Source organism: Patagioenas fasciata, chromosome 3 (genome assembly GCF_037038585.1).
Source record: "Patagioenas fasciata isolate bPatFas1 chromosome 3, bPatFas1.hap1, whole genome shotgun sequence".
Classification (NCBI taxonomy): Eukaryota; Metazoa; Chordata; class Aves; order Columbiformes; family Columbidae; genus Patagioenas; species Patagioenas fasciata.
The window spans coordinates 76,908,430-76,934,262 of NC_092522.1; the positions used below are offsets into that span (position 1 = coordinate 76,908,430).

General features: G+C 41.5%; 1 protein-coding gene across 7 annotated transcripts in view; it reads left to right on the plus strand.

The window, feature by feature from the left end:
* Positions 1 to 25,833, plus strand: part of FYN (FYN proto-oncogene, Src family tyrosine kinase) — a 141,343-nt gene that overhangs the window by 83,481 nt on the left and 32,029 nt on the right. For 5 of the 7 annotated variants that reach the window (XM_071806630.1, XM_071806628.1, XM_071806627.1 and 2 more), the window contains 5 exons: positions 2,310 to 2,444; positions 17,411 to 17,668; positions 18,190 to 18,286; positions 21,732 to 21,830; positions 22,911 to 23,014. In XM_071806630.1, the coding sequence (XP_071662731.1) occupies positions 17,422 to 17,668; positions 18,190 to 18,286; positions 21,732 to 21,830; positions 22,911 to 23,014 (547 nt within the window). In that variant the 5' untranslated portion in view covers positions 2,310 to 2,444; positions 17,411 to 17,421. The remainder of the gene's footprint in view (positions 1 to 2,309; positions 2,445 to 17,410; positions 17,669 to 18,189; positions 18,287 to 21,731; positions 21,831 to 22,910; positions 23,015 to 25,833) is intronic. The other 2 variants (XM_071806632.1, XM_071806631.1) reach the window with 1 other exon arrangement.

The window sequence follows — 25,833 nt, forward strand, 5'->3', positions numbered from 1 at the left end:
TTGTAATGGTACATCTTTTGACATAAGCAAACATTTACAAGGCTTAAACACACAGTTGCACATGTGCTGAACAGATCATACTAATGCTTTAGGACGTAGCTGGGGTTGTACCAGAGGAAGAGGGAGAAAAATGCATCCAAGAGGACAGTAAGTATCAAGGTGGGCAAGTGCACAATTCAAACTGTACTTTAGCAGGCTCTAATTCAGCTTTTAGTAGTAGTTCTGAAACCATGTTCTTGATCAGCTTTCCCAAAGCTTTTGTTCTTTTAGTTGCCAATCACAGTTTTGAGTGTTGAGATCTCTTGATAGAAATACCAGGTATAGCAGAGATCAGATGTGTGTATGAATGCATGTGCATCTATATGTGTGTGTGTTTATATATATATGTATATATATATATACATAAATCACACCACACTTGGACAGGCCTTTTTTCCTTCTTGAAATTTTCACAAGCTTTCTTGCTTTAGTTCATTCTGCAGAAGTTTTGTACTACAATAATTTACTTAAGATGGGATGTTTCTTTAATTTTTTGTAACCTAGCACTGAGATTTTACTATGCTATGCATGCTATGTTTAGGCATCACTTAGTGAAAGTGGTTGGAAGTTTGAAAAAAGCATTTTTTTCCCACCTGGTGAACAGAAAAATCTGTAGAATCTTAATTAAAATATGATTAAATGTTTGTATGATATAATGCCTTATAAATCTCCGGAGTAGCATATGTACCAATGCTGAGCTCAAGTAATTTAGATTATTTTATCTGTTTTATTTGCAGAATTTACACTTCAGCATTCAGTCATAGGTGGGTTTATTCCAGAAGCTTAAAATGAGCTGATGCCAGCGGCTGGCACAAATCAAACACTCCCCATCCTTCCCCACTCCCGCATTGATGGGATTAATGATTTCGGGCCAAAGACCTTGATTAAGACAGACAGTATGGATAAGAGCTTGCACTGCATCCTTTAAAACTGCCAAACTTACATATTGGCAGGCTCTGGGATGAAGGAAATTCAGTAGCTAAGGCCCCTGGCCGAGCATGTGGTCCTTAGGAGCCCACCTGCCAGACCCCAGCCATGGGACACGGAACCAAAAGCTTTCTTGGCAGCACCCAATTCCCTCAGCAGGGTGAGGGGAAGGAGAAGGTGTAGGGATATCCCGGGTGCGTCGGAAGGTGCCCGTGGGAACAGTGCTCGCATCCACTCATACAGCTTAAAGACATCAACTTGCTTTCCTGAAGAAGGTAGCCAGTCCATCAGTTCATCCCGAAAGGGTGAAGCTGGGAGAGGAAGTATCTGTGAGATATGGAGAAGAACTCCTTTCCTCAGCCTTATTCTCTGAGGTCACCTTCTGTGGCTGGGGGATCCTAGAATGGGATCCCAGGCAGATCTCTGGGATGAGATCTCAGTAGCACGCAGCAGGTGAAGTGAATTGCTGAAGCAAGTCATCCTAAGTACCCAGTGACAGAGCTGTAATAATCCCATCTGTTTCCTAGAAGTTGTTTCTGTGTCATTTCAGCATGAGGAGCTTTGTACAGTGAGGTTTTGTGTGGAGCCAGGTGCTGGGAGTTCAGAGATGGCTGCCTGCAGATCCTCCAGAAGATGGACAGTTGGGTGTCATCTGTACTTAGATGGCACCTCAGCCCTCTTGGAGGCATTTTGTAGGCCACAAGCAGGAGGGCTGCCAGGATTACTACCTGGTGTTTCTCAGTGGAAACACAAAGCACTGATGAAGTGACCACTCACCTGACCTCCAGCTTTATGCAGGCAGTAGATCTCACCTGAAGGAGCTCCTGCTTCCTGCCTAATAACCCAAGCTGCATGGGTGTGCGTCCTTTTTAAATCAAGCACGGTTATTTTCACAGCTTTGCAGAGATGGACAATACATCACAACGTGTGGTGCAAAGGGTTAATCACTGGTTAATTGCTCATAACAGATCATTGCTAAAAAAGCAAAACCAAATTGACTGTTCACAGTCTGGGTTGGATTAGTTTCCAGTTCAACAAGTTTTCTGCCATTGCTAGATTAGAACATGCTGTTATCAAATTTATTCCCCATATGAATACTCCTATACTGTGAACAAAATAACATTCCCTTTAAGCTTTTTGTTTATAACAAGGCTTTCTGCTACTCAGTGTTTTCAGTTCTTTAATCTGTCTCCCTTGAACACTCTTCCAGTTTTTCCAACACTTTATTTGAAAAATGGAGCAGCAGAACCTGCTACATTATTCATTGAGCAGAGGAATGAGAGCCAAATACAGTGTCACTGTAACCTACCTACTCATCTTTTGATTTTCTTTTGTTTGTACAGCTCAGGCTCGCATTAGCCCTTTTGGCCACAGCCTTGTGTGGGGAATTCATGTTGAGCTGATTGCCTCCCAGGACCACCGGTTTGATATTCAGTTTCTGCTTTGGAGGATAGAGTCCTCTCTCTCCCTCTCATCCTGTAAGTATGGCCTACCTTCTTTATTCTAATAAGAGGATTCTGCACTTGGCCATATTGACACCTAAACTGGTTTCTCCCATCTTTCTACAGATCCCAGTTGCTCTTGTCCTTTAGTTCTTTGGTTTTTTCTTGTCCCCAGTCTAGTATCTAACCCTAATGACTTACCTTACCAGTGACCTGGATTAAAGTCTATTAAATAGTAAATGGATGATGACCAATACCTGTGGTAACTCAATAGGAAGCCATCTGTTTGCTAATAAGTAGTTTCTCATTTTCGGTTGCATTTTGACTTCCTTCGTTTATCAACTTTTTATACATTTTATATGATTGTGGACTCAGAAGTGAATCCAGTATAAAATATGTTTGAGATTTTGGCCTGACCTCATATAGGGTTCTCCACCTGTGGAGTTCTGCTTTCTATGTACAGATGAAGACACTCCATAGAAGCTTCAAAGCATTCCATTTCTTCATAAATATGTTCTACAGAACAAGTCAAATGACTTAGACTTGTAATATTGTCAACAATGCTGCCTTCGTCAAGTGAACTTGTAATTTTTGCAAGAAGTTACATCAAATTAGTTTGACAGGATCTATTTTCCTTAAAGTCAAGTTGATTGATTTCTATTATAGAGCTTTTTGTTTTAAGATTTTAACTGAGTCTTACGTTAATTGTTCTGTCCTATGCAAAATATTGCAAACTCAGCCAACAGGCCTGTAATAACTTTTTGCTTTTCTTAAACAATGGCCCAACATGAGCTTTCCTTCTTCCTCTTGTCCTTCTCAGGGGCCCAGAACTGCTTTAGATGCAGCACTAGCAGCTCCAAGGCAAGCTCTCTAAAACCTTCTGAGACAAGTTGATTTCTAGCAACTAATCTGAAACACCTAGAATCATGTATTTGCTACTTGACATCCCCTCTCCAGGGGCTGCTCTGGTGGGAAGTTATTTCATCATCATCATCATCATAAGCAGATCGTCTGGCCTTTTACCTGTGTGCTAATCAGAAATCTGTATTTAATAACTTCTGCCACTGCTGTATTGTTATGAATGATTCTACCACTTTTTTTTGTTCGGGATTCAACTTTCACAATCTGCTTAGAAAAATAAATACGTGTATGATTCTATCTGCTTAAATTTTTCCTAGTATCTTCTAGCTTCCTCTATATAATCTTTATTTTAGCTTTTTTTACTCATTATTATCATTTTCTCTTTCCCCCTTCATGTGTTGGTTTTGTATATAACATTTTATATGTTTTTTCACTTCCCTGGTAAACCTGGGGTTTTTTTATTCTGTGTTATTTTTATCCAACCCACTCTTCTTTTCATGGTTGTAACATTGTAGACATTTAGGAAACCTCTTAAACCCTTCACAGATGTCAGCAACTTTATGTAGGCTCTGTCTTCAGCCTGATTTGACTCCCATTCACTATAGTTTTCTGAAATTGCCTCTCAGAAAGCATGCACTGTGATTTTAATTTATGTCTATATGAAGAGGATATGTTCATGTATTGCCTAAAATTTTGCTAGTCTGGATTTGATTGCAGACAATGCTAATTATTTGTACAGAAAGCATCAGTCCCTTTCAGTCTAAACAGCCAGTAACCTTCTGGTTTGTGATCACCTCCTCCCTTCTGAGACAAGGTCTAGAGCAGGGATTATCTGGTTCTTCTGCTGAACCTCAAAGGACTCACAGGCTGTTCATGTGTAGTTGCACTGTACTACCAGCGGTGAGTTGTGCCTATGTCGGCACTGCAGCTTCTGCCTGTTGTTGTCTCTGGATGGACCGGGAGCAAGTCATGTAATCATGGACTAGTTTGAGTTGTAAGAGACCTTTAAAGATCATCTAGTCCAACCCCCTGCAATGAGCAGGGACATCTGCAACTAGATCAGGTTGCTCAGAGCCCCATCCAGCCTGGCCTTGAATGTCTCCAGGGATGGGATATCTACCACCTCTTTGGGCAACCTGGGCCAGTGTTTTACCCCTCTCATTGTAAAATATTTCTTCCACAGGTCATGCTGCTCCTGGCCTGGTAGGGTGACCACTGTGGGGTTTAGCTGTATGTGGTGGAGTTTAGCTTCATCCCACAAGTTCTTCACATTGTGGTCGTTGTGCTGTGAACTGCTCCTGAATTGTCCATTCGCTTGGATGCTGCAAGGCCTATACTGGTTATGACTCATTTAGCTACTTGTCAAGAGCTTTAGTCCAGAGGGTTAGGAACGTTGATCTTTCCTTTAAATTAGCAGTTAGTAATTTTTCATTCATAGCATTTTGGAAAGTACAGTCATGTTTTAGTGCTAGTGATATAAGGTCTCTGGCATAAATTGTTTGGATTGAATGCCCCTGAGATAACACAAGGTTTTTTTTTAATAGCTATTGTATCAGGTGTTAAGGAAGGCCATCATCCTGTGCACTGCAGTGGTTCCAATGGTCTGTAACAGATACTAATTGAGACTCCATCTTCAGTGTATCTTGACACATAAATATCAAGGTTACTTACTTCCAAGCTGTCAGTCACTCAGACTTCATTTGTGACATACAGGGCCTGTCAACTCCTGTCTTCCATTTGGACTTCTTAAATTGGTTACAACTAGTTCCTTTAATATTCTGATAGTCTAAATCTAGCTGTTAGTTTTCCCAAGTGTTATTCCGCGTTGCTACTCTGCAGGCAGAGCATTTATCCATTTTTTCAGATGCTTGTAATTAGCATATTGGCAACTGAAAAGGGTCATCTCCTTACAGCCTCTGTTTCATGCTTGATATCATGATTTTGTGCTGAATGTGCTTTTGGTTGCTTATTCAATCCGAGTTGCCCAGCCAGCCTGGCTTACAGGGTATGCTTTTGTTCCCTATCAAGTGGTCCCTTTCTCTTTACAGCATGATCCACAAATCTGACAACTGTCCCCCCTGCTGTTCACCTAGTTGTTAACTTCTGCAGTCTTCAGCTTTTTGTCTTTTTTGGTGCTAGGAAACAGGAAGGAAGTCCAGAGGGGATCTCCAGGTCTCCCGAATTATTGGCAGATGTGTAGTCCACCAGGTGTATCACAAAATTATCACCTCCAGTCAAACCCCACCTGTCTGCTGCAGACTACCATCCAGTCCTGCATTTTCCTTTTGTGTCTTATTTGCAAAGAAACAGAGAAACCTCTGTTGTCTGCATTTTCCTCATGCACTGATCTTTTCATTCTCCTGATGAGGATGGTTGGAGCTGTCCTCAGGGACACTTTAGGTCAATGATTTTCAACTGCTCATGCTCAGAGTACCAGTTAAACTGGGGAAGGCACGCAGACAATGTGAGAGGGAGCTCAAGCACCACCAGCAAAATGCTGGCACATTGCCCAGGGCATGTGTATTTGCTTGGACATATGTGTGCTGTGGGGCTTGTGAGTGACCTGATGATTTATGGGCCCCAGTGTTCTCTGAATCACATATCAGGGAACACCATTGTAGACAAAAAACCTGCATGCTTGGTTGAGCAGATGTCCACTTGGGCCAATATCCACACTTCATTCTGAGTGACTAACAGGATATTCAGGTTGGTTTTTAGAGCTTTGTAAATGTATGAACCTTGAGAAAGAATGAAAGAGGGAGTGAGAGAATTAAAGAAATCACATCTGGCTTGAGGGGAGGGGCTATTAAAAAGCATTTCCATCTACTGTTTTTGTCACTGAGTAACGGAAAACCAGACTGAAAGAGACTCACCCATCCTCCTGACCAGAGGCAGTGCCATGCCTGGCAGGTACTTGTCTAGCCTTCACATCGCCTTAGGCAATCTGCTCCAGGTTGTTTTGCTGTCCTTGCCAATAGAAAGGATTTTCTTCCCTGACACCTAACCTAAATATCCACAGCTTCCATTTACTCTATTATTTCAATGTGACTTTCTGCTTAGGCCATTAAGGATTAAAGTAAGACCTCCTATGTAACTGTTTTGAGGAGGTTGCAGTAGCTTTAAGCTAAAGGCTAAAGGACCAGGTTACGGACCTGTAGCTTAGAGTCACTAAACATGAGCAGATAATTCGCTGATCAGTATGTGTAATGACCTCAAGTTTATGGTGAGATTAAATTATCTTTTCTACTTGCCCTCAGACATGGGTATAAAATAGAACTACCATATGCTTAGTGATACGTAGGTATTTTGACCAAAGTGGAAGGGTCCTGTAGCTGTTTGCTGGCTTCCTTTGAAAAATGCTCACTAACCCAGCAGAATCTTTTTCATGGCCCTTAGATGCCATCTAATCCCTTTTAAGCCCCATCTTCTCTGGTGAGCAGAAGGGACCTTCCCTCATGATTTTTCCCACCGTCACTCCTTTGTTAAACTCCGAGTCCTTTCTCTTGAAGCACCTGTGATGTTCTCCCATGTTTCTTGTTGTCTCATTCTCCTCCTGGCTATGACATTCTAATTCAAGCAGTGCAGCCATCTAAGAGTCGAGGCAGGCTAAAAATGAAAACTCATCAGTCCTACAAACATATAAATGCAAAGAAAAAGAGGACACTGCATTGAGAAGGCCTCTGTCCGGCATTGTTGTTTTGTGTTCCTCTGTTGCTGAATGTTGGTATCCTTTCAAGAGACAGGGAGAGGGAGACAGAAGGAAAGACGGAGAGAGAGCAGCAGGCCTTTTGGGGCATAGGAGCATCTGTATCAGTTTCAGTACCATCTCATAGACTTACCTGAGGTAGCAGTGGCATGTGGGTAACCTTGCTGGGCTTTGTGATACTGCAGGGTCCACTCTGAGCTGAGCAATATTGATCTACCTTTGGAGGCAGAGGGACTTTGCTGTGGGTCACTGGACCTCAGCAGAAGCCAAGGAAGGGGACAGTAGCTTCTCTTTTTCCTCCCATTCTTGTAAATTCTGCCTCAGTTCCCCTCCTGTTACTCATCTCCTGCTTTGTTGATTGCCCCATCCAGGTTTGTGTAGATTCTGTTTCTAGGGGCATTTCCCAGCTTTTTGACATTAGGGACTGTGTGTGGTTAAAAGGAAGGAGAAACTGACCATAAACTTCCTAGAGGACATCCCTGGTGGAACAGATGCAGCCTGCAGCGGCACAGGATTGTAGAATGTGGGGAGCAGCAGTTTGTAGGGTAACTGGCAAAACAGAGTTGGGAATCACTGGTCTTAGTGGCCTCACGGCTGGATTGTATGCATCAATACTGCCACTCTTCTGTAAGAGGGAATGCAAGTTAGGACCTGTCTCCTTCCACATCTGATTGTCCAGGGTGTTTTTCACTACCATCTCAGCCTTCCACTCTCTTGTTTTCCAGATTTCAAAATCTCTGCTGAAAGTGGACTAGATGTTAATGTGTCATCTTTACAATCCTGACAAATTCATCTCCAGGCAGTATCTCAGTTCTTGCCTGTCTAGTTAACGTGGCTAAACCTGTGTGCCTCTGAAGTTATTTTTCAAACCAAGTGCATCACTTACCTATTACTCACTGTGATGGGTTGACCCGTCCAGCAGCTAAGCCCCCACACAGCCACTCATTCACTGCCTCCAGCAGGAGGGAGAGAAATGGAAGAGCAAAAGCAAGAGAACTCATGGGTTGAGATAAAAACAGTTTAATCAGCAAAGGAAATAAAAAGAAAACAAGTGATGCAAAGGTACTCACTCACTACCTCCCACCAGCAGACCAATGCTCAGCCATTCTCTGAGCAATTGCTACTTTCAAAAAACTACCCCCAAGCTTTTATCACTGAGCAGGATGTCACATGGTGTGGAATATCCCTTTGGTCAGCTGGGGTCAGCTGTCCCGGCTGTGTCCCCTTCCAACCTCTTGCTTCTACTCACTGTGGGAGCAGGCTGAGAAACAAAGAAGGCCGTGATGCTGTGCAAGCACTGCTCAGCAATAGCTAAAACATGGGTACATTAATAACACTGTTTTGATCACAAATCTAAAGCGCAGCAGGGTTCAAAAACTTAACTCCATCAGGTCCAAGTACACTTACCTAAGCTGTCATGCACTGAAACCACAGCGGCAAGAGTTGGGTTTGAGAAAACAGATCTCACCAGTAGCACTTTTTTAGTGGGGGTAAGTGTAGGCAGAGTTTTTGTGTCTTCCCGTTACTGATTCAGACAGTACCTTCACCACTGTGGCTGCTCACTGGCCTTTGTCACCATGTGGTTGTCACGTTGTTTGGGGTTGCCACCTATAAGCTCTTTGCTGTTGTAGCTGAAGCCAGCTGCTGTGATACCGAGAAGACTGGGGATTTCTTTGCAAGCTGGCTGCAGGCAAATTTTTGTTCCTGTTTAGGAAGGAGCGTATTTTTATCCCCAATGTAACATAACAAATAAGGAATTTAAATAACACTTCTAAAATATTAGCAGTAGCAACCTAGGTGAAATGAGAGCCCCTTCTGGAAAGAACAGCATCTGGAATGGTCTCAAAGTAAATCATCTCCTGATTTGAGAGTCAGCTGCTCCCATTTCCTTGCTGTCACATCCTCCAAGTTCTTCAGTCACAAAACAGAAATCAGGCAGGGTGGAGAAGAGGTTTGTTTCATTTGTGCATGGGCAAAGTTGGGTGGGGGAGGGAGCAATGAGGCTTTTTGAGGGAAAATCTTTCTCTATGCCTCTTACATCCTCCAAAGAAGCAAACAGGCAGAACTTCTGTTCTGCTCCCTTTCCCCACTTCCTTCCCTGCCCATCCCGATTTACATTTTGCATTCTGCTCCATGCCGCTCGATGCTGTGGATCCGATAAGCACCCATTAATCCCAGGTAGATTCTAAAAATAAGAATTGAAGGGAAAAAAATCACAACAGTGTGAATCAACCTGCAATCATCTTTCTGTTCTCTTAATGAGGGAAAAGAAAGAGAAAATCAATGGAGACACTGTTTCACTTCTTTGCAAGACAAAATAATCCTGGCATTTGCAGCAGTTGTTCTCTTTGGTACAGGTTTTGTAATTTATACACTTAAAAGGCACTTAAAAATTCGGGCACATTAGTTCAAAATGCTTATGCACACCATCCATCCATTTCTCTCTGTTAGTGAATAGAACTACCACAAGCAGCCTGATGAAAGAGGAACGGAGCTTGAAATCACGCTTTTGAATTTACATGATTTTCTTGTGTGTCACCCAGAATCAAGGATAGGTCCATCTTTTGGGGGCTTTAACTGTACAGTGAGCTGTGTGTTTACTGTGTGCAGCTGCTGCCTGTAACTGTTAATTTCAAAGCTTCCTTTAACTCATTTTAAGAAAAAAAGAAAGAAGAAAACATAAATGAAGTTTTGAGTCTGACTTGCTCTTTGGTGTATGAATGTAAAATCTGCAGGCCTTCCTTCTCAAGTTATCTATGAGTAAACTTCTTCTTTTAGATTACAAATTAAGTTTAATTGTTGGTGGGAAAAGAAAATGTCTCCTCAGAACTGATTTTCCTGCACTACATTTTTCTAGGGCACCTTTTTTCTTTTAAAGCAGCAAAAACCTGAGACAGTGTAAGGCATCTCATTTACTGTTACTTTAAGAGACTGCAGTGTGAGAATCTTCTTTAATCACTTATGTTTTGTTCTGGCTTGGTTTTGCTGAAAGGGGTGTGTCACACAGAGAGAAGAAGAGAATTTGCTGGGTTTTGAAAAAAGATGATGCCATAATATTCACAGACTGGGCTTGCAAAGAAGGTGCAGAAAACAGAAAGGGTGGCAACGTGTGTCCTTTTGTGGACAGTTTGGGGAGTTTGTTGTCTCCTCTTTCACCAGTTTCGTTGTCTCTTCTTTCACCAGTTTCATTGGGGAGCTTTTAGTTACGGCTACTCTAACAGCTGCATTGTACTAATGTAACTTCTTGTGGCCTTGCCAGGTGACTCCCTCACCAGCCAGCTACCAGGCAGTCATACCACCACAACTGTCCCTCAAACAAGCACCACACATGGACACAACTATTGTCCTTCCTGCCCAGCTGGACCACAGACTTCCTTTTTCCTCTCAAGCTTGTAATAAATAGATGGTATAGCTATATAAATAGTAAATAGATTGTCTAGATTGTAATAAATCTATCACTGCAGAGGGACCATACCCTACCAGCAGAACGATGGGTCTTCTTGTCAAGACAGTCATCGTTCTTTCTTCCTGGCATTCAGTGGCCACCCGCCCTGCTCCATGGAGAGCTGTGCTAACAATATCTGGCAGAAACCAAGGGTCTGGTTGTAGTTCAATGAAATCCTTCAACATGTACCTTCCCTTCGCCGATCCTGGACTCTGAGGCTGGCTGAAATTAGACAGGCAGGAAGAAGCCCAAATACTTGTCTTTCATAACTGACTCTTAGATCCGGTCCCAAAGGGGAAAAATAGGAAAGGCAAGCACAGTCCTATACTTTGCAGACATGTGTTACAACTTAAACATTGTCTGTAGTGTCAGGAAGCTGTCATTTCCAGGGCCACGTCCCCAGTCGCTCAGTTAACAGGGAGGAACAGCAGGGCAGAATGTGGCAGTTCAAAGCTCTTTGCAGGCTCTGCTCTTCTCATGGCAGCAGGAGCTGCCCATTTTTCTCTGAATCTCTTGTGACACCATTGTAGAAGACTTCCAAAGCAACTTTATGCCGACAGGAAACAATGGTAAGAGCTCTGGAGCTCAAAGGCGTCTGCTTTGAGCCAGAGCAATATGGCAGCAGGAGCTCCTGTCAAACTGCTCTTCCTATTTCTCTGGCCATGGATGTCCATTGACACTGGGCATTGGCCTGACTTTTGACTGCTGCAGGCAATCATGCAATTAAACTGCTGAGGTTTTTCTACTCAGCCCACTAAAACAGAGTCTGAGGGTAAAGCGTTAAAGAACTCTCCTCAAAAATCAAATGAATGCAGCCCAGGCATTTTTCAGTGCCGTTTTTCTCATGGAAATACCATTTCAATGCAGGCATTGATCCTGATACATCCTGATTCTTGACTTGAAGTTTTGCCCTGGTGTTTCTGGCTTTTTGTTCACGAATGCAACGTTGTATATGCGAGATTTTTTGCATGTCTTTAATTGTCAAAGAACATCCAGCAGTAGTATTGTGTCTTCTCAGATTTACATTTTTAATGCAATATAATGGATGTGATGCACATGTAGGTTTGCAGGCATTCTACACAAATCCCCGGTCTCCGGCCTCTTTTAAGCATGAACCAGATCTATCACATTGCAGTAAAATTCTATTATTTCTATATCGGGCCATTAATATAAAAAATTTTATGCATATGTATAGTAACCCGCAATCCACAAGCCCAAGAAATAATGAACACCACCAAGAAATAATTAATAACACCCAGCAGTTCTAATTACTTTAAAGCAGTTTTTGTATCTTTCTGATCTGCTTCATGATTCCTACAAATTGTGAAATCACTGGTCAAGCTGGAACGAAGGCAGTCCTCTAAAAGATCCTGGAGTTAATAGATATAAACAAAAGTAATGCAACAAGTGTTGCTATTCTATTCCATCTTTTTAATTTGAGTTGGCTTAAAACTGACACAGAATTAATTCTGGGAATCCAAAATGTTCCCATCAGCATCGATGTTAAGTCAAAGAGGGGTCAGCAAGCAGACAGCACAAGAATTACTGACCTACATAGGACTAGTTTTAAGTGTCTGTTTGTTGCCCAACTTGGAATGCTTAATGACTTGTTCCAGTCAAAGTGGGTGAGCAAGATTTTTCTGAAAACTGGGGGTTTTAATGTGTCTCAGGGTTGTGTTTCAAGACATGTACTCCATGAGTTCCTCTCTAGGGAGCTAGTAATAGTGGCATGGAAGGTAAGACATTTCAAATTCACAGTGAATTTCTGTGTTGATTATTCCCCCTATCCAGCCTGCAGGAAGCACTGCAGAAAACTAAAGTCTCCTTTAAAAAATTTCGTAGTTCTTATTCTTGGAAAGCCTTTTCTGTTTGTCTTGCATCTTCACAGTAACTCAGAATGTGGCATTTTGAATATTAAATCCTACTGTAGCTCATGAAATTTGGCTTATTTGATGTCCAGGCTGATACTTCTGTGGTGCTTTCAGCAAAACATAAAACACCAGGAAGATATCCCTTAGAGAATATATTTCTCACAGCCATGCTGGATGCAACCCTTGGTTTGATTATTAAGCATGTTCACCACAGAGACTGAATAAAAGCAAAGGTTTTTGTTCTTCTGATTCCCTTTTAACATAACTGTTTCTTAACTCAGCTTTCCTGCTGGTGCTTTTCAGTCAAGATCTGTAAGATCTGGTCTGAAAAAGACAATTGACAGTTACCAGTCATCCAGCCTTTCCCTCTGTCTTTCACTGAAGGAAGTTCTCCTAAAAATTTACTGTCAAGTTTTATTCCAAAGGAAACTGTGGAGAGGAAGGAGGATGCGGCCTGCTGGGTCTGAACCTGCTCCCCATCTCTTTGGCAGGTTGGAGGCCTCTCCCAGGGTGGTCCCCTTTCCTAGGCAAGGCCATAGAGGACAGGGGCCATGACATGAATAGAAAAGTGCAGAGTAGATCGGTGTCTCCTTGCATCTCCTTGTACCCCGCAAAACTTTTTAAGGATCCACTTTCTTCTACAATACTCATAAAAAGCAGGTTCTGAAGAGATACTGTGATTCGAAGTTTCAGCCATGACTTCCAAAATCTTATGGAAAAACTTCTGAAGCTCTGAAGGAGTGAATTTACATCAGTTATCCTCCCATCCATCTTTTCCTGATGGTTTACAACTTCAGGAGCTAGACAAGGCTTGTCAATGCCTCTTGCTTTTCAAGTATCACTTTTACTTTTAAAATAGAAGTGTGAAAATTCACTTTTCCTGGTATTCCTGGACTTCTTCTAGGCTTCTGTTAGCTAACAGAGGACTGCTTTTGGTTTTGTTAATGTCTGGCTTTGGTGAATGTTTCAGTAAGACTTCCATTTTGTATTGAGAACCAACAACCCACTAGAAAAACTGAAGAAGGGTGATTTATGATAATAATAGCATTAACAACATATCCTTAGCCTTCATCTGTTTCCTTACTGAAAGTAATTAAGGTGCTATGATTATTTAAATTATTAGTAATGATATCATTAATTTTATATCTCTGCTGAATAAAGTTTCCACCATGTAGGAGGAAACTACTGTTCTGGTTAGGCTGATGTTGGATTCCTTGCAATGTAAATGTTGAAGTCCAAGAAATATAATAAGAGCAAGAAAGGAGACAAATAACATAATGGTTATTTTCATTTGTCTCTAAGGAAGTCTCAAAAACCACGTAAATGTTTTATGTTTTCATGAAAACACATTTTACATTGCCCATAAAAACGCAACTTTAAATAAACAAGTTCAACTTGCTTGCATTAGAAAAGTTTGTTTTAATTAGACTAGTTACATACCTTTTAACAATACCAGTGTCAAATAATGACAGTGTTGCATGACCCATAACACACATCTGAGAAATGTTGCCTTTCCTAATGGAAATGAAATAAAATCTTGTTCCTTTACCGAAAGTTGCGCAGCATGTTGGATGAACAGTGTGGTGTGCTTGTCTCTAGAGAATTCAGTGTAAAACAGCTCCAGATTTTGTTTGGTGATCTCAGAACTGACTGTATAACTCCAGCCTTCCACAGCTCCAAATGCTGACATGCAGGAAGATGAAACTTTCAGATATTAAAAGCCTGCTCTGTTATACTGAAGGAGATTAGTTTTTTGGAATCCATTCATTGACACAAAGACCGATGCTGAATGGAGGTTATATTTATTGTCTATGAAACCCCTGGGTTAGCTGAAATCATTTTAAGCATGTACATGCATACATGTATTCACTCACATTTAGCCGACTCCCCATGATGTTGGTTTGTTTGAGCCAGGAACAGACAACTTCAGGGGCTTGGCTTGGAAAGATGCATGCATGTCACACCCTCTGTCACATTTTACAAGAGGCTACAATCAAACAGTCTTTATACTTGGATTGTCTAGACACTGTGACAAAGTGGGAAAGGGCAAGTGAAAGAAAAAGCCCTTTTTGTCAGTCATTCACTTCGCATCAAATTCTCCTTCCCTGTGTGCTGCCACTGCCAGCAGAAAGACAAAGGGAGCAAAACCCAAACAAAAATCAAGAAACTGATCATTCACTGGTTTTCTTTTCATACCATTCCTAGTAAAAAGAAAAACCTCAAAACATTATTTTTCTGAAACTACCAGGACATATGTATACCATCTCCTGGTTTATTCACTTTTTTGAATTAATACTTTGAACAATTTTATTTTTGTAGTATTAAGATTTTCCTCATCAATTTTCCTCCTTGACATGTGTAAATGAGGTGTGTAGGTCTGTCTTTTCAGCATTTGTAACTTGTTAGATGAAATCTTCCCAGACTTCAGTAGAGTTTTTTTTCCCTGTTCAGCTGAGTTTGCGAATGAGCAACAAGAAAACCCCTTGCCCTCCCACTGCTCTTCCAGGTTTCATGTTTCCCATGTCTTTTTTTCTTTCATTTTCTTTTCTGCTTTTTCCCGTGAAAACACATGGGAAAAAAATAAGTGGAGAAACAGAACTGGGAGGGGAAAGAGAGGAAGCGATAGAGTTTCACAGAGAGGTAAGGTTGCAAGCCAACAAAAAGGGTGCTGAGATTCTTCTTTAAATAGGAAAGCCTGCATATCGCTTAACTGTTTTGAAGTGCACATTCCAGCACTTGCACCTTTTTTTAACCAGTCTATTCTAATGGATCACTCTGCCATGTTTGGAGAGTCCGTGCCTCTCTCTGCCCTTTCTCCCTTGCTGGGATTTCCCTCACAACTTCTTGGCACTGGGAGAGGCTGGGGAAACCTCACCTCTAAGTGACATCTCCAAACAGAGGGGCTCCAGAGCCAATAACTGGTAATGGGTAAAAGCTGTTTCCTGATGGAAATGAAATAAAACCTTGGTCTACCAGTGAAACAGGTAAAAGCAGCAGAGAGATCTGCACAAGCAGTTTTTCACTACTGATACAAAGCTCATCAGGGCACCTCTGCACCCATTACAGTCCCTGCAGGGTCACCTGGAGTCACTCAAGGTCCTTGTGGGGCTGGACAACCTCGAGCCTCAGCACCATACCCTGCACCTCCAGCACCAACGCAGCTACCAGGGTGAGCAGAGGCTGGAGGTCAGCACGGCTGCCAAAGCAGCAGCAGCAGTGTGTTTTACAGCCTCCGGGCTGTTGGCCTCTGCAAACCCCTTTCCCTCAAGCTTTGCTTTACTTTCTTGAGGGATCACACCTCATGCCACCCACTGAGGCAAGTGCAGGGTCAGGAGTCCTTGTTTCTGTTCGTCTCTTCCCGTTTGTGTGAAAAGACTTAAAAGTTTTAGTGAGGGAACTCTGCTGAGTGGATGAGCTGTCTTGAAGGAAACAGAGAAATGTAAAAGGGGCTCCTTTAAGTTAAGCTAAGAGCAAGAGAGTAGACCTGTGCTAACTGCAGGCAGTACAGCTCAGGGAAAGACATTTAAATGGTGGTTGCTTTTCTGAACAGACTTGTAGAATAACTGGCAGTATCTTCAAGTTGTGAAATATACCTTTCAAATGAAGGGGGTTTTAATTAGGCAGATTAGGTTTAGGAAGCAGGTATCCGGACTGTGGACTGTCACATAGAAGCAGGGAACTACTGCTTAGTTTTTCAAGCATTAGCAGTGGAGGAATAGGCTTCTTCTGAATCCCATGAGTTTGTCAAAACCAATTTCTTGTTTTGCTGTTGGATTAAGGCATGCAAAATAGCCACCTTGGCAACTAGAGAAAAATGAGGATATTTGAAAAAGAATATGTTTGTTGTTTACCCTGAGTGATGGATATTGGCCTAAATGTGAAAAGAAATATAAAAAAAATGTGCTTCACTACACGTTCTGTTTGGGTTTTTTTCTGTCTTGTGCATTTTTTCCCTGTCTATTTATATATTCTGGGCAAAATATGCCTAATAATTATCTTTTTAAAAGATTTTGCCGTTGTCACTGCACTTGTTGCAGCCCCGATGTTTAGAATATGTCGTTTGTGTGCCAAATTATCCACAACATTCACCACACTGGTTCAGATCAAGGGAGCATCCAGAGAAGTATCTGATTCCCTAGATTCATCAAGCTCAGCTTCAGAAATTCAGGTTTTGTGTCTATATTCAGCTTGAATCAATAGGAAAGAATTCAGTAACATCAGCACATGGATTATAAGATGTTAGAAACCCTCTGTCTCCCTTCACCTAAAGAGAGGTAGGCACCTAAAATTAAGAGAGATTAACCCAGGCCTGTGTAGTGCCCCACAAGGGTGCTAAACAAGAGGTTACAAAAATTAAAAAGCTGAGTGCAACCTTTTCCAATCTGCTCACTCTCAGTTTCTAATTTTAGGCATCTGGACTTGGAGATGTTTTGCATTTGATGTACTAATTCCTCCATGACTTGTTCTAGTTTCTTGACTCGTATATATACTTTGGCAGCCTGACCATTGGCTACCAGTAGGTTTTACACTTGGGTTTGGCACCATGTGAAAGGATGCTTCCATTTGGTTTTGTTGTGCCATTTGATGAGCTCCCTACTACCTTCCTGTGCCGTGGTAACCATCGGCACATTGCTTCTACTTTTCTGGCCATCACACGGAGCTCCAATGACAGAATGAGTTGTAGTGCAGTTAGGTGAGGTCAGCTCTTGCACAGTTGCTGAAGTCAAACATCAGTCATAAGCTAAGCACTTCGCTCTGTGTTTTGGAGGGCAAACCTGGACACCTTCAGCTGCGCCATTTGGCTGTGGCCTTTGCCTGCCAGTCATGTCCTCCTGGTGAAGGGTGAGCAAGAGGGGTTTCATCCTCTCCTAACTCCATGCAAGCTGTTGTTCAGCAGGACCACCTTCCCCAGGCCTTCATGAGAAACCAACACAATTAAGATTTTGTGTGAGCTTTTCCCAAAATGTTGCTGTTTATATTCAATGTGCCATGTTTGGGTTTTTTTCAAAGTACTTAGTTTTTGAGCAGTAAACTTAGCTTGATCCTCATCATTAGTGGGTTTGGGGGAAATCTGGTGAGCATCAACAGATGAACACCTGTCCTTTCCTTCCTCTCCTAGGATTTTAGATAATGGGCTGTGTGCAATGTAAGGACAAAGAAGCAACAAAACTGACTGATGAGAGGGATGGCAGTTTAACTCAAAGCTCAGGCTACCGCTATGGGACAGATCCCACTCCGCAGCACTATCCTAGCTTTGGTGTGACTTCAATCCCAAACTACAACAACTTCCATGCCACAGGAGGCCAAGGACTGACTGTGTTTGGTGGAGTCAATTCCTCCTCTCATACAGGGACGCTGCGTACAAGAGGAGGGACAGGTGAGTTTCCAAGTCTTCTTTCAGTGCTCTTAGTGAGCATCGATCATATAATTACAGCAGAGGCACGAGTGTCCCAAGAAGCTGCTTTCAGGAAGAGTTAAGTCATTAAATAGTGCAAGGAACTGAAGGTAGGCATGGAGGTGGGTCTTCAGCCTTACCTTTGCTAACTTGCAGGTGCTGGTTCACTTGAGGGAGTGAGAAATGATGTATACATGCCCAGTTTGGCAGGCTGACTGCCTCATCCCTCTACCAGGGAACAGAAAGCGTTGTCTGGACACACACTCTGTGTGGGTACCAAACCAAAAGTATTAGTGACTGTACAGAGTCAGCAAGTTGGCATGCCCACTGGCTGCATAAGGACAGCGGGATTAGAGTGGTTGTCCAAAAAGTAGAAAGCTTCAGGTTATTTTGCTCCTCAGCAACTGGAGTAGCTTAGATTTGGTGTAGCCACCTCTTGTCTTCAGGCTCTTTTCCCTCCTGTTTTTTGTGATGAAGTGTAACTCACCTATCTTCTTCTTTAGGTGTAACTCTTTTTGTGGCGCTTTATGACTATGAAGCAAGAACAGAAGATGACTTGAGTTTTCACAAAGGAGAAAAATTTCAAATACTTAACAGCTCGTAAGTTTTAGGCATGGGAATATGCTTTTGAATATTTTTAAACTTATAATGATGACAGTTGTATTTATCTGCTTATGTTTTTAGTAAATCTAATGTTGGCTATTTGAGATACATAGGGGGTTTACTCTGTGCTCACTTGTCTTTGTATTTAATGCAGTTTTTAAAAGTCCTTTATTATTTAAAAAAAAAAAAAAAACAACAAAAAAAAACCACTTCAATCACATGCATCTTTACTTCAAAAATAAGCATTAGATTGTGTGAGTCACTGCTTACATTTCAGAGTAAACTCACATTCAGAACTGAGAGTACCAGCTCTGTACTTTACCAATAGTCACAGAAGTTCTGCAAGCCATGTACTAACACATTTTGCAATCTGCCATACAGAAATGAGCTAAAAACTGATTCACACAAGAGACATTACCCAGACTTGCCTGCCAAGTTCAAAAGCTTTTTTTTTTTCCCTTTTAAAGGTAGGTGATGCAGTCAGAACATGCTAGGAAGTTCTGTTAAGTGAGAATGCACCATTGTACAGTTGCATTTGGCATGAAAACCACACTTCCATCCTGGAAATCATCAGCTTAAAATTAATTTTATTAACTGCCTGTAGAAAAAAAATCCCTTAGCAATTTAAAAATAACATCGAAAGCTTACTGTGCTACTGACCTATATCTGAACATCTTGTAAGTCTTGGCTAAGAACATGAAGTTGAAGGCTCTGTGTTATGTTCTATATTGATATCATGTAGAGATAGAAATGGGTTAACAACCAAGTATGTCACTTTCTAGTGGCTTTGTGATATTGCTCTCATCTTTTTTTCTTATACTTTGTGACAGTGAGGCAAATTCATCCCTGGTGCAACTCCTGTTAATTTTAATAGAACTCCAGGGTTGGAGTTGGCTCAATGTGCATTAAAGTTATTAAAAAATAAAAAAATTTTAAAAAAAAGGTAATTCTATGGAATATTTCATTAAGCCATGAAGCTGAAGAGCTTTGATGCAGATGAAAGCCCAGCAACTTCATTTACAACTTGGAGAGGGAGCAGCAGTTTAAAAACCTCTCTATTTCTAAATACTTTTTTAGCCGGGTATCCATTTTTGTGTATGTTGCCTGCTGCTTTCCTACCCTTGCACAAACTATACCATAACAGAAAGAAACAAGAAGAAATTCCATGCATTATAAATTCCTTACACATGCCAGTTGATGAAATCATAGGGAGCCCACTAGGACTTGTGGAGCAATCATACTTGGAGTTGGTGGGACAGAGAGATTCCCCCATGTGTGGGCAGTTCCAGAATGTGGGTAATTACTGCCTGGAGGAAGGTTTTCTAAGAGAAAAAAACCCAAGCATCCACTGATTTTCCTGTAGGATTATAGAAGCTCAGTTCCCATCATAGTAAGCTCTGTCTGCTTAGAAACACAGACCTAACCACACTCTTGGAGTAGTGATGGCCAGGCTGGGAATCTCCAGGAAGCAGCTTTTCTGTGGGAATGCCTCCTCTCTTCACTTGTATCAGAAATTGTATGAAAAAAGCCCATTTGTTTTAAGGGTCTGCCAACATTGCTTGCAACCGGAAAGCATATATGTGAGCAAAACTAGTCTGTCTGGAATTTTTGGAGGAGTTTGGATTTTTATTTTAGCTCTCAACAAAGGAAATTTGATTCGTGCTTTGGATTAAAAGTTCAGGACAGCGATATCTGAAATGCGGATGGAGGGTATCCCTGTGATTTGAAATCAGAAATGATACCAAGGGCAGTCTGGAGGAAAGAGGTACCTGCAGGGGTGGTTCAGAGCAGAGCCTGACTTGGGAACTCAGAAACACTCACCCATCCCCAGTGTCCCCACCACCACTGGCTAGCCCCATTGACTGCCCTCCTCCTGCCTCAGCTGGGTGTCTAAAATTAAGAGCCGTGAAAAAAGTCTGCATTCCTCCTCCTTTCTGGCAGTGCTTTGAGAGATTTAAGCTTCTCTGTCAAAGCAGAGGGGGTTATGCCTGGTGTTGTGATAATCTACAGGATTGCTTTTTTCCTCCCTAGATATGATAAAATACCTCCATCTAGTGGACTCTCTGTGCAGTAAGGAGAAGAAATATAACGGTACAATTTATAAACCACAGTATGGCATAATCTGTCAGAAATATTCTACAGAAACATATGGTGGAAGGGTTAGCACTTCAGCTGGTAAAATTATGGCTGTGAACAGATAGGGCCATTTGCCTGGGCTACTAATGCACACAAGGTGTATTAAAATACTGTCAGCTGCCAGCCTCCAGAAAAGCTAGTAGGTTTTTGATTTTTTGAACTGTAGAATTGGAAACACCTTTTTGACTAATCACAGCTGTTTTCTACTTGCATTCCATAGAGTTAATATTTCTTCAAACTGTTAAAGAAAGTGGAGCTGAAAATTTAAAGTAAGAGCTCACCTTAACACAAACTTTGCTGCCAGAAATAGCTTTGACAATGTGTTTTCTATAACCGCTTGCTTACAGAAGAGGCTGAATTCTCTGGTCATGTTTGATAATGGTGTTTTATATAGTGAATAAATCTCTGTTTTACAGAGAGGGGAACTAAGAAAGAGTTTCTAAGCAGTCGAGAAATAGAAAAGAGAATGTTTATTAGTAGTGGTAGGAGTTAAACACTGGTGAATGTGGTATTGAGAATTCAATACGAATTGCTGTATCCCAAATCATTGCAACCTGTAGAAAGCTGAAAAATAAACTCCTCTTAAAGCTGTATGTTCTACAGCAACACACACTGTCTGAAAGGCAGTACCTTGTCCCTCTGTGCACACCAGTGAACGACAAACATTGATGCTATGCCTGTGGAACATCGCCATAAGAGGTCCTGCATGGACTTCTTCAGATTTCAGTGTTGTAGAAGAATGGTTTTTTGTAAGTAATTGAAAATGCAGCTAAGTCCATACCTCCTCTAGGTGGCCATGAGGGGGAATCCAGACAATGAAGTGTGATCCTTAAGGGCAATCTAAGACTCCGTGTTGATAGATGGCTTTTTGATGTCTTTGGGTTTCAGATTAATTATCCCCATAGAAGTTTAAAATCAGCAGTGGACGTTTCAATTTGGCAGTTTTTCTATAAGCTCTCTCAAGGGTCTGTATTAGAATAATCACTATGGAAACAGTTTTCAATATTCTAGTCCAAATCCAGCCGTCACCAAACCCGATTTCACTAGGTTGTTATGCCTATTTATGCCATTATGCCATGTGTGGAAGTCTACACTGCTAATCACCACTGAAATAATAATAGGTGTAAAAAATTACGTATATTATTTGAGTTTACATGCAAACAGCTCTCTCGGAAGCATGCAATGCTAAAGAGACGAGTTGCTGTGGCTTCTTACACTGTGCAGCTGCAAGTGCTGTTAGCAAAGTCAGCTCATTGTCGTTACAGCTGTATCTTGCTCTCACTTCTCCTCACCTCTGTTTCTGCAGGGAAGGAGACTGGTGGGAGGCCCGGTCCTTGACAACAGGCGAAACTGGTTACATTCCCAGTAATTATGTGGCTCCAGTTGATTCCATCCAAGCAGAGGAGTATGTTTTCTTTTTATTGTAAAGACCCATTAGTGCTGTATTTGGAGGAGGTTTGAGGAGTTGATTTTGATTGATTGCGGCAATTTTTCAAATTACTTACATTATTTTTATTTCAGTTCTTAATGGTACTGATAAATAATTAGGTAATTAGTAACAAAAGAAGCACAAGCTCAGTGCTTTTTCAATGTCAAAACAAAGGAAGAAAACCTAAAGGAACGTAGGTCTGCTTCCTATATTCGAGTGTTGACTGATTTCAAACTTTAAGTGAATGATGCCCTCACTTTTCCTGAACCACCTTGTAAACATGTTTGGAGTCAATTAGTGTGCGAACTGCCTCTTAAAGAGGGCATGTTGAATCAACAAATACCTACAAATAGGTATGCAGCAGGCAGCATAATGAGGACACACCTATGCAAAAAGTGGAGTGCTGTGTGTATCCATATTATTTCCAGTATAAAAGATACACTGGAGTTGCTTATAGAGCTAAGGAGGTACTACTGTAGTCTGTACTTCAGGTTGTACTTGGCTGATTGTGAAACCAAAAACAAAACAAAAAATTGCTACAAGAAGGGAAAAGGTACCAACATTCTGAAAGCCTTATACAACCACAGTAAAGTGGTTGCATCTGGTCCTTCTACTGAGGTTTTATAGCTGTGCTGCAACAAAAATATTGAATACTAATACATCACTGTGTAAGTCGAATATGTAGTTTATAGCAACATCTGCAAAAATGCTGTTCTTTGGCAGTGATGCATTTTTCTGCCCTTTTCCTCGTCTATTTCTCTCCCTCACCAAGTCTTGTTTTCAGTTTGTCAGAGTCTGGCCTTTGTCATAAGACACCAAACAAGCATTCACAGCTTCTACTGATTATAGGCTTAATGCAAAGTGCTACTGCACAAGGTATACAACATCTGCTACACAGTTTGTCATGTTACCTTCCCGCAATAAGAGACACAGTATGAGACAAATGGTTAAAGAGTAACCAAAGTTTCCACAAATAATACTTCCTGTCTGAGCTCCGTGACACTACCTAGTAATCCTATCTAGCATTTGTCTTACTGTTTCTGATGTTTCCCTAAGGTGGTACTTTGGCAAACTTGGCCGAAAAGATGCTGAGAGGCAGCTGTTGTCATTTGGAAATCCCAGAGGTACCTTCCTAATCCGGGAAAGTGAAACTACCAAAGGTAGGCTGACGAAGATATTCTGACTATAAATGAGAAGATACATGAGAAAAATTGTGCTAGGTTTGTAAAATACTGTGTTCAGTGGTATGAAGGTAGAGATAAGTGTCATCTTGCTTATGTGTGTGCTGGGGAATTGGGTGTGCGGACATCCCAAGGTCACAGAACGAGTGTTCAAAGCAGAGAGCAACCCAAGTGCAACCCATGCCCTGCTCAGCCCATGGTATCTGCAGTGCAGGTCATGCACGGGCAGGGTGCTCTGCTCGGGTGCCACAGTCCGAGCATCGCACTGTCCCTCTCAATGCATGTGTGGAGGATACTACTATTGCAATGGAGTTATGTGGCCCCTCAAAACAGCAGCTATGGATGGGGCTAGAAGAGGCAGACCTCCTGGTGTCCATATTCAGGTCCAGTCCAGGCACAGCCAGCTAGCCTACTGTGAGCAGATGCTGGGAATCTCCAGCTTAGTTTGGTGAAAATTACTGCTTGCTTTTGAACAAGCAGAGTATTTGAACTTTCTTGCATGGCATATGTAAGGTAAGATAGGAGGGGTTGGGACAGTGGGAGGTAGTGGTTATTATTTTGAGAAGATGAGGGGATTATTTGGCCTTTCCCCTTTGAAATGCTGGATCCCCAGGGGGGATGGGCAGAGAGGAAGACGTAGTAGTTTTTAATTCACAGATTAACAATGAAAAGACTTGAAAATATTTCTAATTAGTATATTCATAAAGTACTCAACCGTATCCATTCTGTTGAAGTCAAGTGGAAGGATGTATTCTCCTCCTTCCCTCTAAAAATATTGGAGGAGTTCCAGTTTTCTCAGTAGATGCTACCTTTGCTTTTATGCTTTGTTCATGAGGCCTGTCAACTTCTTCTTCAAAGCTTCACATGTATGAAAAGATCTCTGTAACTCATACAACTATTGAGGAGAAAACCTGCAACTAAGTGAAAACAAACCTGGCCATTTCTCAATTAGCTAGCAATCCAAAACAATGGGTGTGTGAAGTATAAGTCACTAGAATTAATTCTATTTGAGTTCTGAAGTCTAACAATGGTTCATGTAATTAAAGCACTGACTTGTCAGTGCATTCATCAGGGCGCACTCTATCAGCTAGAGTTAGTAGGCAAAGTGGTTGGAGTCATGGCTGGTAAAGGGGCTTAGAGAAAAGAAACACAACTTCCCAGTCCTCTTGATCTGACCTATGATGCTGCATTCTGACATGTAAAGTTGTAAGTTTTAAATTTTTGACTCCTGCAGTCACTGGATTCTTCCTTTGCTGCCCATAACTGTGAGGACTCTTTCTGATGCAAAATCTGACTAGACAGGCCGTTGCTTCAAACAGCTAGTTTCCCATCTTGGCCCCCCACGGCTTCACCATACCCTATGTAGCAGTGAGGCATTCTCACCAGGAGCAAGACAGGCTCCAACTTGCTCTTTTTCTGCAAAAAGCCTCCACCTGTTCATTTTCACCAACAGTTGTTATTTGTGTCAGGAGCTGGACTTCATTCCACTCTGGGCTGAGTTTAAAAAGGCATGCAGCGGTCCTCAAAGCAAACACAACACTGTTTCTCTAAAACACATTATCAGTTTAGTCTGTTTTGACCAATTTTTTTACAGCGATAGGGGATATGTTTTGCAGGGCTGTTCACTTGGCTAAGTCAGGGCTTTTTTCTAGAGCTTTTTGTGAGACATAAAAACATTTGGGGAAATGGAGTAATCCATCATGGATGGACTTACAGCAGCAAGCTTAATTTCTCTGCATTTGAACTTCAGACATTCTACATCTTCAGGCTAAGTTTGCATCAAAGCAATTGGAAAAAGCAAACATGCATGGTTTTTGTCAAAAATGCCTATTTCCCTTCTCATCCTTGTGACATTTCAGTATGTTGTCAGAAGAAAAGAGAGGGAACTTGTTCATGAGAAAGAAAAAAGTCAGCTAGGAGGGCTCGAATGGTACATTCTCCCATAAGCCTTCTCAAAATGCCTTCCTCCAGCTAGTCATCTTGGGCTTGAGGCAGGAATTGTTTTGTGACCTAGAATAGTCCCTTCTGCTTTAAATAAAAACAATAATAAAATTAATCAGGATTATGTTAAAAGTATCATCATGGATGACTTCAGAATTAATTTAACCTCCCTTGATCATGGTTGTCTTCTCTTCTTACTTCCAAAATAAATCACATGGAGATGGCTTTTCATTTTTTCGATGCCTGACTACCCTGGTACTTCATCAGCTCTTGTCTGTATAATCCTTCGCCTGGTTTCAATCTCCACCCTTCAAGGCTGTCTGGTGTTAGGTTTGTTTTTTTAAAAAAAAAACATTAGTATGATATATTGTAATGTCACATTTCTATCCAAATTTTTGTTATGTATGTATCTTCAATTTGAAGTCATCATCAGATAACAATGAATAGTATAAATAACCAACAGCCTAAATAAATGAATAATGAAATCCATCTTGGTTCTTGTTTTTGTCCAGATTTGAACTAAAGCTCCAGTCCTGCAACTTGATCTGAGGTCAGTGGGGGTCCACAGAGGGCCACCCACACAGCTCTGATTGCAGACTCGAAGCCACAGACTGTTTACATTTTCCTAAAGAATCTAAAATAGTGACCAGATAGGCAGGGAGCGTGACTAAAGAAAATACAGCTGGTGCCAATGGATCAAAACTCACAAATGCGGAGGTGGAGAACACTGCCTGGAAAATTTTGAAGATAGGCTGACAGTGTACAACCCAGAGTGGTGGTGCAAAGCATGCACAAGATGTGCTCGCAAATCCCCAAAAAGCTTTGAACTCCTAGCTGAGGGAGATGTACTGACTCGG